This window comes from Scatophagus argus, chromosome 2 (genome assembly GCF_020382885.2).
Source record: "Scatophagus argus isolate fScaArg1 chromosome 2, fScaArg1.pri, whole genome shotgun sequence".
In the NCBI taxonomy this organism is placed as follows: domain Eukaryota; kingdom Metazoa; phylum Chordata; class Actinopteri; family Scatophagidae; genus Scatophagus; species Scatophagus argus.
In genome coordinates, this window is record NC_058494.1 from 5208188 (window position 1) to 5226732 (window position 18545).

Genomic DNA, 18545 nt, shown 5'->3' on the forward strand with positions numbered 1-18545 from the left:
GGATGTCCCTTTAATGCCCAGTCATGATACTCTCAGCTGTTAGCAATGAACCTGTTTACCTGTAGAATGTCCCAAATGGGTGTACACAACTTTCAGTCTTTTGTTGCTCCTGTCCCAACTTGTCTGAAATGTGTCACTGGCATCAGATTCAGAATAAACTTATATTTTCAAAATTCAAAGTTGATGAGATCAGACATTAAATATATTGTCTTTGTTGCATTTTCAATTGAGTATATCTCAAAAAGGGTTAGCAAATGTTCACATTCCATTTTGTTTATTTACTATTTATTTTATTTACATAGCATTCCAACATCTTTGGAGTTGGGGTTGTAATTTTGTATCACATCAACTCTAACATGTGTGTGTTTAAATACAAACTGTATGTTAGGTTCTGCTTAAATTCATACTCTGAAGTGCATGTTGCTGCTGAGCTTCAGAGCAACAAGGATCTGAATCCCCCTGAGGTCGGGGGGGCAGATTACCTCGTACTCCCCTGTCTGGCTCAAGTCTTCTCTGTCACCATCTGCTTCTCTCGGTTCTACATGCACACACACACGCACACACACACACACACACACACACACACACACACACACACTGTTGCTTGTGTCTCCAGTGGCCCCACTAAGGCTTGGCTCAGTGTTTTCTCTCTCTCTCTCTCTCTGTGGCATGTGCTGCAGCATCTTGACAGTGAAATATGAATCCTTTGTTTAAAAGCATTTTCAGAGCTATCGGTGTCACCTGCATCTGTCTGTGGTTATTTTGATTTTCATTTTGTAACATCAAGTAATAACTTGAATCACACTTAGTTGGTGGAAGTGTTGATGGTTCTCGGTGTTGGAGGGTTACCTGATGTTGTCCAGAAGAAAACATGTTGGGGATGCAGCTGACGACTGTGGTATTGGAGAGTATCATTAATGAATTTGGAGTTATTGAACACAGGATATAGATGTCACACCACGGTGAGGTATTGTCTTGTTTTGGGTTTTTTTGTCTCGTCATTTCCTGTTTTATTTTGAAGTGTAACTCTCCTCTCGTTTCAGGTCACTTGCCCTTCCTCGTGTTTCCAGTCTGATTGTCTTCCCGATTACCTGATTGTTTCTACCTGTTTCCCATTACCCTCATGTGTTCAAAAAGTCTGCGTTTCCCTTGTCTTGTGCCAGTGTGTTTCATCCCTGTATGATCACGCCAGCATTTTTCGTCACAGAAGCTCGTCAAGAAGTACTTTGTTGAATCCTCTGTTTAGAGTGACTTTTAGTTGTACCTTTTCATAGCTCAGCTTAGTTATTAGTTAGATTAAGAGTTAGATTTTTCCTCTTTAAGAGTGATTTTTTGTTGTTGATCTTTTGTTTAGTAAGTTTCTGATTATCCTCCATTTGGAGTGATTTTTTGTTCAGAGGTAGAAGTATTATTCCTCCCTTGGGAGCCTTTTCTGTTCTGTAGATTCTTATAGCCTGTTTTCCTTTCTTCGTTACTGTTGTTAATGTTTTATAGCCGTGGGTTCTCTTCTCGAGAAGAACTCACGTCAGGTAATTTTCATAGCCTATCTGTTACATCACTCTGCCAAGAGGTTTTGTCACAGACTTCCTTAATAAAGGTTGAACTTGTTACTCGAGTCTCTGCATCTGAGTCCTGCTCCGAGCCCCAGCTTGACAATAGAAGACATCACCTCCGATTGCCACCATCCACTGTCCAAAGAGCATACACACCAGAGACTTCCACCGGCCGAGTGGCTAACTTCCGGTTTAGCACTTTTGCTAACTCAAATGGTGATAAATTAATTTAGCTGATTGTCCACCATTTTCCGACCACTTCCTTCACAATAAAAGTCTTTTGGACCCATGTGTCCCATGTAACACTGGAACATTTTGAACACCATGTCAATTTGCCTTCAAAGCATGGCACTGTTCCTGGGGGCTTGGTCACGCCTCCGCTGGTGTTCATGTGCTGGAATGGTGCAGACTGTACGAGGTTTTTCTTCCATTCATCTCCTGATACGATGAAATGACACACATAGATGTCTATGCACTACTGAAGCAAATCCTGCAGAGGCAGACTTTGCCCTTAATGTTATCAATATTGGTGACAGCAGCTGTTCAGTGTTAGAAGCTGATTTAATGACAGTAAAGAAAAGGTGTTGTTGAAGTTAAACTGTTGGGTAGAGTTAAGGAAGGTGATGAATTGCTAAAAGAGGCAGAGGTATAAAGTAGGCTGATACACCCTAAATAGGATGTTCAGTGATTAGACTGTGCTTCCTGTCTGTTGGACGGTTAGCAGAGGAGAGCTGTGTGAAAAATTATGCATCGTGTGAGATGAAAGGGCATCACCAGAATACAGGCTACTGTCTGTCATCAGCCTCAGGGGCCAGATGAATGGAGGACAATTGAATACCCTCAGGCATGACAACACAAGGACATTTTGTGTGTCCAGGTGGTCCTGCAGATGGTCGGCTCGTCCCTGGCGACCAGCTTGTGAAGATCAATAACGTCGCTGTCGATGACCTGACCCCCGAGCAAGCTGCTGAAATAATCAGGTCTGCACTTACAGCTGCATTCACACACACACATGCATACATGCACCTCAAAGTTCTGTTTAAAATTAGGATATGCGCAACATATTACTGTTTTTCTTTTTGTTGTTTTCAGGGAGTGTCAAGATTGTTTGACGATGACTGTCCTCAGAACAATGCTGGTGAGTCTGTTGTATCTAACCAACTACACACACACAAACACTCACACACACACACACACACACATACATGCATATACACATGCTCTCACACCACAGAAACACATTTACATTCAAAGTTACACTGATGGATACTTAATTGAATGATGACTCATCCAATTCCACCAGCATTATAGGTGAACTCTTCCTGTGTCCTAATGTTAAAATAAACATGTGTACACATGCTCACCTGTGTATGTGTACACATGCTTTCATACTATATTTGTACTGTGTTTGTATACACAGCAGGATTTTAAAAAGCTGTTGTTATCACACATTAATCAGCATGTCAATGAGGCTTGGGGTCAAGCGTCATTACTAACGAACATCCTGTCAAACAGTCACAGCGTGTTAAAACATACTCTGTCACTGTGTGCTTGTGTGTGTGTGTGTGTGTATGTGTGTGTGTGTGTGTGTTGATAGATTGGTTGTATATTGGTGGATAAATGGCATCCCCTCAGTGAATCTCATCAGCGGCTCTGCTGATGGAAGCAGCTTCACCATCTGATTCATAGCTCACAGCTCCTCCAAGAAATCATTATTGAGCTTTAAGGAATTATGAACTTTTTCCCAGAAAATATTCATCACTGTCATGCTTGTTGATGGCAACAAAACTTCATAAGAGTTGTAAACCAAAGCATGCAACAATGCTTTTATTATCATTGGTGATAGAATAGCAGGATGATTTTTGGACAGTTTTAGCTTTAACTGTGCAGTAATGAAGGCAATAATATCCATATCACTGTTACTGAGCACCTGTACTTATTGTAAGATGAATGGTAATACATAATGGATATTTCCTAAATGGATGTATGCTTGTATTGAAAATGGTATTGAAATAGTGTTACTGTTACTATATTAAAAGATGGATGCACCCAGTATGAAGTCATATGAAACGCTTTGCTTGACTGAAAATATATCTGCATCACATTCAGATTAAATTATATTTTTTTAAAAATACTATGACAGTTTTATTTATTGATTTGTGTTCTTCCCAGGGCCCCAAGTCATCATTCATCACACCAGAAAAGAGGGCCAAGCTCAGGTCCAACCCTGTTAAAGTTCACTTTGCAGAGGAGGTGGAAGTTAATGGACACTCTCAGGTGAGTGAACTTATTCTTCTCCCTTAATGTTAATACATTCCAGGTAAATCTTAGCTTATTTAAATTTCTTACTCAGTTTTGTGATGTATTCTGGCACCCATTTGTTTAAGTCTTGACCTCTGCATTAGGAACCACTGAGGTTCCTGGTGGAGCTTTAGAACTCTAGTAGTGGTACCAAGCTCTTTGGTATGATGACTGGGTCCCCATTTTCTTTATTTTGGTATTTTGTTTTTCACAAGGACATACATGGGTGCACATACTGTACATGTGATGAGATACACTATTCCACTGATCATCAGGAGGCTTTAACATGCCATCATATGCTGCCATGCCACCAGCAAGTGGATAAAAAAGAAGAAAACTGTGAGCTAGTAAACATGATTCTAAACAAAGCTATGATTGCAATCCTTTAAAAAGTGGCTTTGTGAATGTTTCATGAGGAATGTTTCGTGCAAACAAAACCTTTTTTTAGACCTCAAGGATACACCATGCATTTGAGTGAGTAACGCTGAATGTAAAAATATTGTATTATCTTATCCTTTTTGTCAACACATTTTGACCACTTTGAATTGTTGATACAACAGACAATGCTTTCACACTGGAGTTATTACAACCTTGATGAACCTTTGCACAGTGGTACAGTTTTATAGTTGGACAGGGACAGGATTTGTGTGTTCTGTAAGCAGTTTTTCTCTTCTAAACTTGGCTTGGGTTGATCAGAGTTCTCATCTTGCCATCAGATATGAAATTGGCTGGATGAGGAAAACCACAGAGGCTGGAGTGCCCATTACTAATCACAGAGAAAACATAGATCGATGTCTGCATCATCCCCCAGGCCTAATGTCTGTGATTACAGGACAATAAACATCAGATTAAGGAGAGATGTAGAAAGTAGAGATAGAGGGAGATAGGGACGAGAAATGTAGTGGGGATGGTGTTAGCCACCATTAAAAGGGAGGGGAAACAACTGAAATGGAAGATAGGTGGGTGACAAGGGAGGGGTTGTCTAAAATGTGAAAGCTCTTCATTTGAACTTCAAAACATACAGACATCAATGTTGCAGTACATCACAGTGTAGATAGAAAAACACTGTCTAAAATGATAAGAGAAGCAGGATGAGACAGGGGAAGATGACTCACCGCAGTAAGCAAACTAGGCAGACAGAAACAGGCCACAGGACGTGAAGAAATGCTCTGTGAGAAGAGCTGAAAAATGAGGCAAAGCTAAAGTCTATCTGTCCTTGTGTCAAAGCTATTTGTCTTTGACCTTCCAGTTTCTCATAAATAGAATGGGGGTGGGTTGGTTCATTGGGTGTGAAATCTTTGCCAACAGATGGATTTCCATCCACCTGTTCTGATGTGCATTTCAAGCTGAAGCATAAAATAGTTTATGTGTAAAGGCAGAAAATTAGCAACAAAAAAAAACCAAACAAAAAATCCTGTTCATGAAGCGTGTGACTTAAGCATTTGATAACAGCTACAATAAAATAAAGACCAAATCATCAGATCTGTGTGAAGCAATGAGGATTTCCTCAGCCAACAGCCATATTTCCATCATGTTATCCACAGTTTCCATTGTCTGACGTTCGTCTGACACTTGCTTGATTATGTCTCATCGCTCAGCGCTTTAATGATACCCCAGTGGAGCAAACATTTGACAGTGAAAATCTGCACACAGAATTATAGTCCTCACATGGTCAATTTTCCAGTAACAGCCCTGTCAAAAACAAGGATTTCAAGTTTAATTTCACTTTTGTCATTTAACAAATTATTGCTACAATCTGTTCATTTCTGAGCTTCAGAGAGAAAATAAATCCACCATATGTGCTTTAATTTCATTACATTTAGATTAATAAAATGATCTTCAAATTGACATAACTCAATTCACAGACACACAAATTCAGCTTAGACTTTTAACAAAAACACAAGAAAACCTACCATATTACATCCAACATTACATTAATGTTTTTAGACTGGTCTTTTTGAGAGACTCTGAATTATTGTTCCTTTATAAGCCAGCATGCAGTCTGAGAACCCACACAAGCAATATCTATGTGTCTAATATATCTAATTCACATCTGAAAACATTTTTATTGAAAGGCTCATTTATAACATCATTCTGTTTAGGTAAATTTATCTACTTGTGTGTATTTATATATGTGTGTGTGAGTGTGTGTGTGTGTGTGTGTGAAAGTTGGTTTAGGGACAAGATATAAGATACATGCACATGTGTGCTTGTGTCTTCAGTTTATTATTCTTTGTTGTTCACATTGTGATCTCTGGTTGATAAGTGTTACACTCATACACATCTAATACATTATTATCTGAGACAAACATTCTGTCTCATACAGCATCTTCCTGTTGGTTAAAATCCTCTTGAAGCAGCAGGCTTTGTGATGCTCATGCTTTCAACTGACGCTTGTTACCCCATGTCTGGTTTGCAGGGCAACTCTCTTCTCTTCCTGCCTAACGTTCTCAAGGTCTATCTGGAGAATGGGCAGACCAAGGCCTTTAAATTTGAACCAAGCACCACAGTCAAGGTACTAAGCAATGACACAGACCACCATATTGATACCCATTCCTATTTATTCCCAACTTCATGTTGTCTTAATAATGACTGTATATGAACTGTAGTGGAGTTTGGGGACTCAGAGATGATGCTGAAGTTTACGTGATACTGATGTGATGGAAGTATTCTCTGTTAATCTAGGCAAAACAGAAGCCAATTATGATGCCAAGTCCCTTGTTGGGCAAAATATTTTGTAGGAGTCATATCAAGGAGACAACTCTATAAATGTGTGAGATGTAAGCCTGCATTAGGCTTCAATTTAAAAGCTGCAACTTGTGATTCACTCTCACCCTCAGTTTTTATCAATATTAAAAATAGTGTACATCAGCTTCCCAGATTTGCCAGCTATTCAGACTTTCCCTTTGCTTCACTGAGACTTACAAACCCCAGCTTAGCTCACCTCAGCAATTGTTTCCTGATGCTATAAAATATTGTCTGTCAAGAAGTGATTTTCTCTGTGCATAAGGACATTGTGATGACACTGAAGGAAAAGCTTTCTCTGAGCCGCATTGAACACTTCTCCCTGGTGCTGGAGCAGCAGCACAACATTGCCAAACTACTGCTGCTGCATGATGAGGAGAGGATACAGCAGGTATACATACATACATACACGTATAACAGTTATTTCACATGACTCCTCAGTTATACAGCTACAGTTCTCCTTGGTAGTGAATTTAATTTGCAGCTATACTAAAGCTTTTACCAGCGTTTAATATACATATATATATATATATATATATACATATATATTGGATTCAAAGTGTGCATGGTTGTGTGTGTTTGTGCGTCTTCAGGTTGTGCAGAAGAGAGAGGCCCATGGCTACAGATGTCTGTTCCGTGTTTGTTTCATGCCAAAAAGCCTCCAGACCCTGCTGCAGGAAGATCCCACTGCGTTCGTGTACCTCTATCAGCAGGTAGATTGAGGAACCTCCGACCCACAGATAACTTCATCTTATGCTAGTCAGTTCTGAAAAGAATCATAGGTTTTCTGTTTACCCCTGACAGTTAGTTGGTGAACTATTAGTCAGCTGCTATGCTGTATTTTGAACTCCTGAACAACATCATGAGGAGAAAGTCCTTAAAAGTTTCTTTACTTTAGAAGGGAGTCTGAATCAAATTAAGACACAACCTTTAGTAAGTCTCACTTGTGCTGCAGTCAACACATTTCACCATAATGTGAATCAGCAGACTGAGAGGTCAGGTTTTGAAGTGCAGTTTTTCATCGAATCCTACCAAAGTTTTACTCCAGCTTTGTAAGTCCTTTCAGTTAATCTAGTTAAGTTAACTTAACATGCAAAACCTGTATTGTAAATATACCATGTTACATGAGTGTTCTGTCTGCTCAGTACTAACTCTTTGGCTCACCCTTCTGGACAAAAGCCATAACATCCTTCCAACACTAAGCTGCTGTTGCTGTTTAAATGTTTACCTGCTGTTGTTTGGGGTATTTTTACTCAGCAAATTAGCAAAAAAGTAAATGTTGCAAATGAGACATACAAGCACTCAACAAACCTTGGGTGAACGTAACAAACACATTTCTCCAACGAATATTTTTCAAATAAGTATTTTATTTCTTACTATTTGTAATGTCTTTGTGTGTTTGTTAGGGGGTGAATGATGTGCTGCAGGAGCGCTTTGCCGTGGAGATGAGGTGTAACACCGCCTTGCGACTGGCAGCGCTGCACATCCAAGAGAGATTGGCGAGTTGTGGACAGTCACCAAAGACCAATTTGAAGATTATAACGTGAGCCACACACATGCATTTTAAATGATATGTATATCCACTAAAATATTAATTATCTTTACTCCTAGTAAATTCTCTTGAGCAAAGTGGGGTTCCAATGGACAATAATGTATTTTTTAGCAGCACCCTGCCTAACAGTTACACAGTCACACAAGTTGTATAATGCAACTGCAGTGTTGTTATATTCAATGTAAATTCACACATCCTCAGTCTGGCTTTCTGGGTTTGATACAGGAGGACATGGGGAATAGAGAACTTTGTGTCATCCACCTTGTTGAGGAACATGCGAGAGAAGGATCTGAGGAAGGCCATCGCCTACCACATGAAAAAGAGCCAATCACAGCACGATCCCAAGCAGAAGGGCCTGTCAGTTGATCAGGCACGGATAAACTACCTGGAGGAGCTGAGTGATCTTAAGTCATTTGGAGGGAAGTCCTTCAGTGCCACCATGATGGTAGGGTTTGAACAGCTCAGTGTATGTATGTTCATATTTTTTTTTCATTGTTGAGAGTTTCAGTATTCCCATTTTTTGTAATTTTTTCTTCTCCATCTGTTCAATGGCCCCTGCTCTGCACCTCCACCCTTCAGCTTCAGGACAGGGAGTCAATGGTGACCTTGTTGGTGGGGGCGCGATACGGGGTGAGTCAGGTTGTTAACCACAAATTGAGCATCCTGTCCACCCTCACAGAGTTCACCAGCATCACACGCATCGAACTGTTGCCCGAATCCGACAAGGTCAGCCTGGTCAAAATATACCTGCAGGACATCAAGGTAAGAGCAGGATTCACACACATCACACATTAAGCATGTGGGGCAAAGACAAAATACTGTAAACCTTGTCAGCACTTCTACTTTGAAGTAACATAATCGGCATTGCAAGCACTGCTACAAAGCTGGGCTGTAGAAGGTTGGGTTCCCCTTTATATATTTAATGGAGTTATGTAATTTTGCTTTTTTTGCATTCAACTTAACATGACCCACCATTTTAGCTGCGCTTTCAAAGGTGGATTAATTACTTCAAAAGTCTTTTTCTGACCTGTCTACATGAATTTGTGTACCTTCCTGTGTACAATCTGCATATTTCAGCATGAAACAGCAGAATTGGTTTGTTATCAGTATTTTACCCGTTTGGAGACAGGAAAACTGTGTGAAAACTGTTTTTCCAATGCTGCTTACTACTCCCTCACTCTCCTTGTCTCATCTCATACCATCTTGTCATTCTTGTCCAAAGCCCATCACGCTGCTGTTGGAGTCAGTTGCAGCCAAAGACATGTCCTGCCTCATCGCAGGGTACTGTCGAGTGTTTGTTGACCCCAATCTCAACATCTTTCCATGGATGGATGACTCCAAGAAGCATAGAGTGTCTGCTGAAGAAGGTGGAGGAAAAAACATGTTACTGTGATGTACAGCTATAAAAATGATCCATACATCCGTAAAGTTCATACACCAGTATGTAACTCTTGTCTTGTTTTCATGTTGGTGTACGTTCACAGGTTATGTTTCAAGGTGCGGCAGTGACTCAGACAACTCCTCAGACTTGGACATGGAACCACTGGTTGCCCATGTGTCTCATGATGAGAAGCCCTGCCCTCGTGTCAGATCCTCATCAGACCCAGAGGGAAGGAAAAGAAAAGACAGAGACAGAAGGAGAAACAAAGATGGCAAAGAAAAAGGGGGTAAACTTTGGTGGGATAAAAAGCAAAATGAAGAAAAGGATGCTGACACAGAAAAGTGTCCACTAGTTAAGAATAGAGAGGGTAAGAATGAAGATACAGAGCGCAAGGAGGGTACAGAGAAAGCGCAGGATAGTCAGCAAATACAGATCAAGATAATGAATAATGATTTGGGGAAGAAAGTGCAGGAAGGAGATAAAATAGGAGGTGGAGAAGAGGTGCGAGCAGTAGAGGAGCAGCCATCTGTATCTGAAGCATCAGATTCTTGTCAGTCTGACTCTCGTGTCCTCACCAGCCCTTCCAGTGACTCTCTTGATGCTTTGGAGGAAGATGACTTAATTTCATGTTCTTCCTCCATCCACCCCAGTGTTCATTCTCAAACTCATGTTCACTTTCCCCTTCAGCTTCATCCCTACTCTGAAGGGCACATTCAGCCCCACCTCCTCGCCCCTCCACCAGCTCACTCCCATCCTCTTATTCACCACACAACAGATGGCAGAGGAGAAGGGGGCTGCAGGAGATCAGGCGATGGAGCTGATCCCCAACTCCTTGCAACCGTCTCCTCCTCCTCTTCTAGCCATCAGCATGTCCAAAAATGTTCAGGTAACCCCCGGTCTGATGACAGCCTGCTGTGTTTTGCTGAGCTCTCACGCCTTGTGGACCTCCTGCCAAGCCCTCCAGAGGCAAGTGAGGATGATGAAAATGAAGAAGATAAGTTGAGGAGAAGGGGAAAAATGTTCAAAGAAATGGATGGGTCAGTGAGAAGAGCAGGTGAAGGCGGAAGCGTAAGTGGGGAGTATAAAGAAAACCCACTGTCTCCTTCCCTCTCCTCCCCCTCCTCCCACACAGAGTTTGTGTTTAATTTCAATGAAGGTGACGCTCGCTGCTACTACAAACTGTGCTCCAACATCACCCCCGATAGCGCTCGCAGCCTTTCATACCCCTCGCATCATAATGAGGGAGAAGACTGGGAGAAGGTGGAGGATGAGCCGGTTAAGGCGGTTGACCTGGAGCCTATCCCCATCCTTCAGCCACCGCCTGGCTTTGGAGACAGCAGCTCTGATGAGGAGTTCTTTGATGCCAGAGATCGCTTCACCTCACCTGAGGACCCCACCTCAGGGGCCACGCCAAGAGGTGATTTGACTTTCATTGTGAAGTTGATGGGACGGTGCAGTGGTTAGCATTGTCACCTCATAGAAAGAGAGTTCCAGGTTCAGATCCCAGTCTGGGCTCTTCTATGTGGAGTTTGCATGTTCTCCCTGTGCTTGCGTTGGTTTTCTCCGGGTACTTTGGCTTCCTCCCACAATACAAACTCTGCGTTGCCCCTAAGTGTGAGTGTGAGAGTGTGTGGTTATCTGTCTTTGTGTGTGTCAGCCTTGCGATTGACTGACAACCAGTCCAGGATGTACCCCGCCTCTTGCCCGTAGTCAGCTGGGAGAGGCTCCGGTCCCCCTGTGGACAGGGGGGACTGGACTGGGACTGGAGTCCAAATGAATGAATGTGAGGTTGATGCTTTTTTAAAAAAAAATATTTTTATGCCATGGCATGTCAAACTGGTCCACAGGAGGGCCGGTGTGGCTGCAGGTTTTCTTTCCAACCAAGTAGCAGCACACCAGACTTGACCTATTTAATCAACTGATCTCCGTCTTCAGACAGTTGATTGGTCAAACAGTGTGCTCTTGGTTGGTTGGCACAAAAACCTGCAGCCACACTGGCCCTCCTGTGGACCAGTTTGACATGCCTGAAAGCACAGGCTGTTAATGCTGCTTTTACTGCCATCTAGTGATTTAAGTTTTTACTGCACAAAAGTGAAACAATATCCAATTGTAGAGCAATGAATGTAACTGAAAGCAAAGTATTAGGCCACTCTTCTGACCACACTCTTCTGTAACAGCAATGCTGGATGTTGAACACTGGCTATAATGATTCAGACTATCGAGGCTTTAGACCTCAGTGAAATTCTACTGTCCTGTCATATTTGAATAGTGCTAAAGGTGTACATATACATATATACAATTGCTCTTATATATAATAGTTATCCATCCAGAGTGTAGATTGTTTTCATTTCAGTTGCAGAGTTTTGGACATAAACACAGCAAAGATATCTGCCTTCTCTTGAATATGATGGAGCTACATGGCACTTCGCTTGTGGTGTTCAAAGTGCCAAAGGCAAAAAACAAAACATTTGAAAATGTCTTTCCAGAAATCATGACCCTGTTACTCAAGAAGATCCACAGAACTTGTTGTGAACTATTTTCTTTCTGTATCAACCAAAAGAAAACATGCATCTAGCTAACTAAGCTAAGTTTGCTAACAATACCTCTCAGCTTAGGACAATGTCATTAGTGGTTACATCCTGCCATGTCACAGTGCAGAACAACTCTGCTGTTTTTAAAGCTTAAGTGCAAGAATTCAATTAATTGAATAACTAAGCATTTGATTTTTCTGATCTACTTTTTTATTTGGTTTTGGGCAAGTGGACAATGAAAGGAAAGTATTCAGAGAGATTTTGGAGAGACAAAAATAAGCTTCAGAGAAGTTGTGTTCCCCCTTCCCTTGTGGAAAAGACACCTTTGGTTCCAATAGTGGCACACAACTCACTATTAGACTGTTAAACTAGTTCATGTTCAATTCTGTCACTCATCTCTGGCATAAACCATTAAGCAAAACTAAAGTGATACAAAACTAGAGGTTAATTTGTCATTGAGTTAGTGTGGATTACCTGTAGTATGTCTAATCCATGCTTATGTCTGCTGTTCATAATACACTGAATTAAAACATGAAAAAAGCTAATTTTGATACAAATTCTGCCTTTTGCACAAGCCTGGCTGAGCCTATTTTAATATCTTGCAGATATTTGTACAGAGATGAAGCTGGACTTTCTCAGCACACTCAGCCTCAGCGACATCAGAGTCTCCGTGACTGATGCAGATAAACATGGAAAAGCAGAAGAAGACAGAAGAGGAGGAGCTGAGGAAGGTGGAGCAAGAGAAACATTGTTTCAGCTCAGAAAAAGATCCCGTAAGCGTCGTTCCTTCATGGAAACTGATTACACTTCTAGGGTGTCATATCCAGAGCCAGATCCAGAGGGGCACAATCTGGTCGTTAGTGGGCTTCATAACAACATTTTGACAGAAACCAATGATGCACAGATGTTGAGTTCAGATCCTGAACCTTCAGAGCAAACTGAGAATCCTAGTCCTACTGTCTCTTCTCTGACTCATTCTGAAGGGGAACCGGCTCAGCTGGAGTCAAAACCTATCCTGTCCAAACCCCGCTCACGTGGACCTGGCTCTCCTTGTGGTTTTGTGTCTCATGAGCAGTCTAGAGACCCACAGCCCCCCTCCAGGACCAGGCAGCAAGAAATGGAAATGGAGCCAGATGCAATGGAATCCAAATCAGTCACAGATCTGGTGAAGGCTGCATCTCCTACTATCACTGTTGTCCGCTGCCGGGTGGATCCAGATGGAAAGGAGTGTGCTGATCGGAGGGGTGATGGAAAGGAGGAAGGGGAGGAACAGGATGAGATTGGTGAGGAGAAAGAAGAGGGAGAGAAGGAGGAGACAACCTTTGTGTCAGGAATTGGGCCATTCACTAGTCACATGTTTTTGCCAGAAATCTCTGAGAAGGAAGATAAGGAAGAGGAGAAGAAGAAAGAGGAGGTGAGTTCAAAGAGACCACTCATAGGTGCTGAAAGACAACCAGAGGTCAACACACTGCCCAAAAGTTTCATAGATGAGGAAAAAAAGGATAATAATTGCATTTTGGGAGCCCATTTAATTGCTCTAGAACAAAACCCATATGTAGATGAATATGCGTTTGAAGGTGTGTGTGAAAAGTCAAATCCCCCATCATACTCGCCACCACCGCCACCACCCTCATCCCCTCTACCTCCAGTACCAGTTGTTCACCAATCTCAAAGGGACTGTTTGGTGAGGGGAGAAGAGGGCAAGGAAAACACGGGATCCTCGATACAAATGTCAATATCTAATACCGAGGAGATGCCACTTTGTCAACAAAATCACAATCAAAACAAAGCACAATTACATTTAGAAGTCACAACATGTGTTAATGAGGATGAAGACATCTGTATTGTAAGTTCTACTGTGGCTACTAGTGATGAAGTTACTGACAGCACCAACTCGGACAATGTTTTTGATGATGATGAGATGAGTAATTCCTTTAATTCTAGCTCTAGTGACAAAAAATATGACTGGACTATACCTGAAAAGGGTGGCATCAATGCTGATTCAGCTACAGCAGGTAAAGATGATTCTCAAATGGCTATTAAGTCTCATATCAGCACTGAAGCGCAGAAAAGAATTAATTCACTCAATTCTGACTATACTCGGACTATAAACTCCATCACTGCAAAGCTCGGAGCTGCTACAAGTGTCACATCTCCGATATATATTTCAGGTACTAGATTGAAAAGTGTGGCTACACATGAAAGTGCTTCATGTTCGAATGAAACCACAGACAAACCCAGCAGTGATTCCACCACGCCAAGTGCTGAAGCTAAAGATAGTTTAGTTAGTCCTAGCTTAGCAAAAGCTAACACAACCACAGTCCACAATCCTTCCAAAGACCCTCCTTCTCCAACGCACTTTCTCTTCCAAACCTGTTCCCCGAGCATTATCGGTCGCTTATCTGCCTCAACACTTAGGGGAAAGATTCAAAAGTTGCCGCTATATTTATCAAGATCTCAAGAAACCATCAACCAAGCTGGGACAGGAAATGTAGCTCAAAGTCCTACTGAAGACAACAGTAGGGACAATGTTAAGATTACCATAACGGACACTCATGATGTCACGCAAACAGTAGACTGTGCTGTGGATACAACCGCAGAATCAGTGGAGTCAGATGATTCAGATACAACTGTAACAGGATCAGAGGTGGATGGGGAGTTTTTCGTTGAAACAACAGCAGCAAAGAGTTTTCAGTCAGTTCCAGAGGTTAAAGAAGTAAGTTCCCCATCGCCTGTCCAAACTGAACCCAAATCCCAACGCCAAAGTCAGCTTCTGTACACTGGACCTATCAAGAACAGTCCAGGACCCATAACAGAGCCTCCAGCCTCCATAGTAAACAGCCTCCAAAGAGACACTTCAGGCCTAGAGATGGACACTCCTGGTCCTATAAAGGTTGCTTCACCATCTAACTCCTCTCCAATAGTGGTGACGACAAGAAATCTAAATGGGCCAGGGCTCCCTTTTGATAGTCAATCACAGAAAGTAAGATGGACGAGTTGTGACAGGCCTTTGATGGGTCTTTGCGGGCACACAGGGCAGAATTCAGACTCACCAAAAACTCTTTCTCCAGGCTGCAGGGTGTTTACAATCTGTGAAGATCCATCCCAGACAAAGACCCACGCAGAGTTGGGGACAACCCCACCCTTGAAATCTGAGTTGAGTTGCAGTACCGTGCTAGCATCTGGATGTGAGTCAGTTATGGAAGGAATGCAGATTCCACTGGATGCTTGTGGTTGCCCAGCAGTCTATACTAACTGCTTCAGTGGAGGGGACAGTTTTGATGAAGAGCTGACAGTCTATGAGTTCTCCTGCCGCACACAGAGCAGCGGTGTGACTCAGACTTCTGGAACAAGTCTTCCTCTCATGACTTCCCCACCTGTTCCTTCCTTTCTCTCCACCTCGTCCGCCCACTCTGCCACCTTTCCACGCTCCATTATTTTCTCCTCCTCTACCTCTGAGCTCAGCCCTCTGCTCTCACCACTGTCTGACACCTCATTCCTGTCTCAAACGCACAAGGACACCATCAGTCGACTAGGCCAGCAGTGCTACCCAGAACCCCCAACAGGTTTCCAAGTACTTCGTGTAGACGTGGACAAGCTCCTTTCCATTCTTGAAAGTAGCGGTGCCGACCGATCTGTGGCAGGCCATGGTGGTCGCCACCAGAGAGAGACCTGCCCTGCCCACTTTACAGAGAACAAACGAGTGCTACAGATAGAGGCACGACGGCTAATGTCAGGCTGCCAGAAGGTGGTAGGTATTGAACAAAGCCCAGAGGAAATGCTTCACTCCCTAGCTGACAGTTTCCGGACCCTGGTGGAACTGGCAGGTATATGCCTCTGGTTCTCTGGTTGCGACAGGTGTGACAGAAGGAATGCTGAGGCAGTTGCAGGTCTGGCAGATGTGGCTCGTTCATTCAGAGACTTCTGTCTGGCAGCGGAGCGAGCCAGCAGCAAGCGCAGTTGCCAGGACCTGAGCACCAAGCTGTTAGCCAAACAGTGCACCGCGCTCACCGCCTCCGTCTTCTGCCTCACTCAGCTGTTCCGCACCCTCACTGCATTATGAGTGGACCATAATCTCTGAAGTTTTTGAAATGACTTTCAGGCAAGCTGTGGTGTGTGTGACCTCTGATATATAAGGTCAAAAGTGAGCTCACAGCTGCTGCAGATGTGGGTAGATGTGACCCAGGACTGTCATGTTTAGGATGGGCAGTAAGTGAGGTGAGGTTACCTCAGAAACACACTGGTTTCACTGAGTTCCATGACAACTCAAGTGATCACAACAAACTCAACATTATAGAGCCACTTTGAGATCAGTGAGGTGCATGTGGTTACTGACTACTTGCTGTGCACGTGCTGGAGCCCACAAACAAAACAGTCAGCCAACAACCAGACTGTAGAGTGGTGCAAGTTGCAAAAGCAAAACCTGCTTGAATTCCAGTATTGAGGAACTGCTGTACTTGAATGTATTCTATGTTATCTATTATGTTTATATTTTCAATTATTTAATTAACAAGTTACTACAGTGAGCAAGTAAGGAATGTAAAGACAAGGGGGGAAGATTTTTGGACATGTTTACAGACAAAACTTTAGACAGATTAGTAGTGGTGTGTGAGAGTAGTGGGCCTTTACCACACATACAAAAGCACACAACCTCACATGCAGAGTGAGTCAGTATTTGATTCCATTCATACACAAGCCTTTTGTTCGACTGTCATGGCCATGTGTAGACAAGAAACACTGCAGTTTACTGATGCATATTCTATATCTTTACATTGTGCAGGCTGATATTGAGGACTTCTTTGAATGTTACTGTTTACAAAACCAAAAACTAGAGTGAGAAATGATTTCCTCAAACCATAGAAGTCAAGCTTGAAGCTATGTTTGCCATTTTATAAATCTGCTAGCAGAATGTTGTTGTGTGCGCATTGTGTTATTTTACGAAACAGTCTGGATGACATTCAGCTGTTTGCACATTCAAGTTTTTCTCTCATATTTTTCTGTCATATTTGTTAACACTCTCTTTCTCCACATTCAGTTAAAACACTGCAGCCTCTGGTGCATGGTGATGTGACTGTCAACCACCAGTCTTTTCCAAACATTTACTCATTTTGTTTATACTTAGTATGAACAAGTCCATTGAAAACAGGAATCTCCATTCTATACAAGACTTGGGGATGCTTCCCAATAGATATTCCTGGTATGATATATAGTATGTGGTATATAGATCATTTTACGAATCTTAACCTTCAAGCAATCTGCAAGCTTTTCAAGATCATAAAGACCTGCACACCTCTGAGCTTTGGGGACAATCAGGAAGGACCGAAACTACCCTGTCCCTACACTAAGTGCATTTTTACTACAAATCTCCAGGTGTAACCACAAATAATGGTAACAGGTGACTGGATATGGGCACAGATAACCCAGGCAGTGGAGGATTATATAGCACTGTTTACTATGTGTACATGCTTTTTCAGCTTCTGACTGGCATGTTGAGTGAAAGGGTGAGTCTCAGTCTGTCTGTCGAAGTGACCCAGTCATTGGTTGACAGCCTATCACTGAAGTACCTTGAACTCAACACATTTGTCACCAAATCATGTACAACACTGATTTTACGCAAAAATTATTTTTATGGACAAGTCATATTACAGCATTTTCACTTGGAATGTTCCTAAAATAAAAAGGACAGATGCACACTGGACCTGCATGTTCACTGAAGAACTTAAAGTTATCAGAAATCATTTCAACACTGCAGTACTGGGAACACAATTTATTGCAAATAGTGTTTCTATATATATTTATAATGGCAACTGAAACACTTTATTTATTAACTTGTTCTGTTTTGTTCCCTATGGTTGCAACAGAATATAATTTCCTGTATTTTACTCCCGAAAAGAGCTGGATTATTTAACTTGATCTCCATGAGAAAACTGCCCCAAGCAGCAAAACTTTTTTAAATCATATGTGCTCACAAAGCATGTTGTAATATGCCATGGAATGCGTTGTTGTTTTATCAGGGATTTTATTGGTGAATGATTGAATGATGACATCTGCTCTTGCTTTGTAATGCTCAGCTCCCACCATTAAAAACAATGTCAAGATTATGATTCCTTTATTGCTCACCCACTTGTGCCTTCATTGCTCAGACTGCAGATACCTATGCAGGTTCATTTACAATCACTTTTTTATTTCCCAGCACAGCCGACAGTCTTTAGTCTCTAGACAGAACTGGGCAAAGGAGTTTTACTTTAAGTATTTTTTTAAAAAAAGTGGTATTGCTAAAGCAAAATAGACTTGCATATTAAATATTGATGACACTGTGTGATGACACAGAAACTCATTTCACTGAAACGTACTTAACTCATTTATGCAACTGTTCAAATTCTACTATTGTGATGTGACATTGAAAAGGAAACCGTGTCAGAGCAACAGCAATGGCGAGACGATAGGCACACCCTTTTCTGCTATTTTATATCTATAAAATG

At 42.0% G+C, this 18545-nt stretch overlaps 1 protein-coding gene across 1 annotated transcript in view; it reads left to right on the forward strand.

The window, feature by feature from the left end:
- The window catches only part of LOC124066553 (FERM and PDZ domain-containing protein 1), a 36218-nt gene extending 17900 nt beyond the window's left edge, over positions 1–18318 (forward strand). The window contains exons 5-16 of the mRNA XM_046403046.1: positions 2431–2533; positions 2646–2691; positions 3726–3830; positions 6274–6369; positions 6865–6990; positions 7193–7312; positions 8006–8142; positions 8377–8596; positions 8731–8913; positions 9374–9518; positions 9636–10949; positions 12669–18318. Coding sequence (XP_046259002.1) covers positions 2431–2533; positions 2646–2691; positions 3726–3830; positions 6274–6369; positions 6865–6990; positions 7193–7312; positions 8006–8142; positions 8377–8596; positions 8731–8913; positions 9374–9518; positions 9636–10949; positions 12669–16126 — 6053 coding nt within the window. The 3' untranslated portion in view covers positions 16127–18318. The remainder of the gene's footprint in view (positions 1–2430; positions 2534–2645; positions 2692–3725; positions 3831–6273; positions 6370–6864; positions 6991–7192; positions 7313–8005; positions 8143–8376; positions 8597–8730; positions 8914–9373; positions 9519–9635; positions 10950–12668) is intronic.
- The last annotated feature ends 227 nt before the right edge of the window (positions 18319–18545 follow it).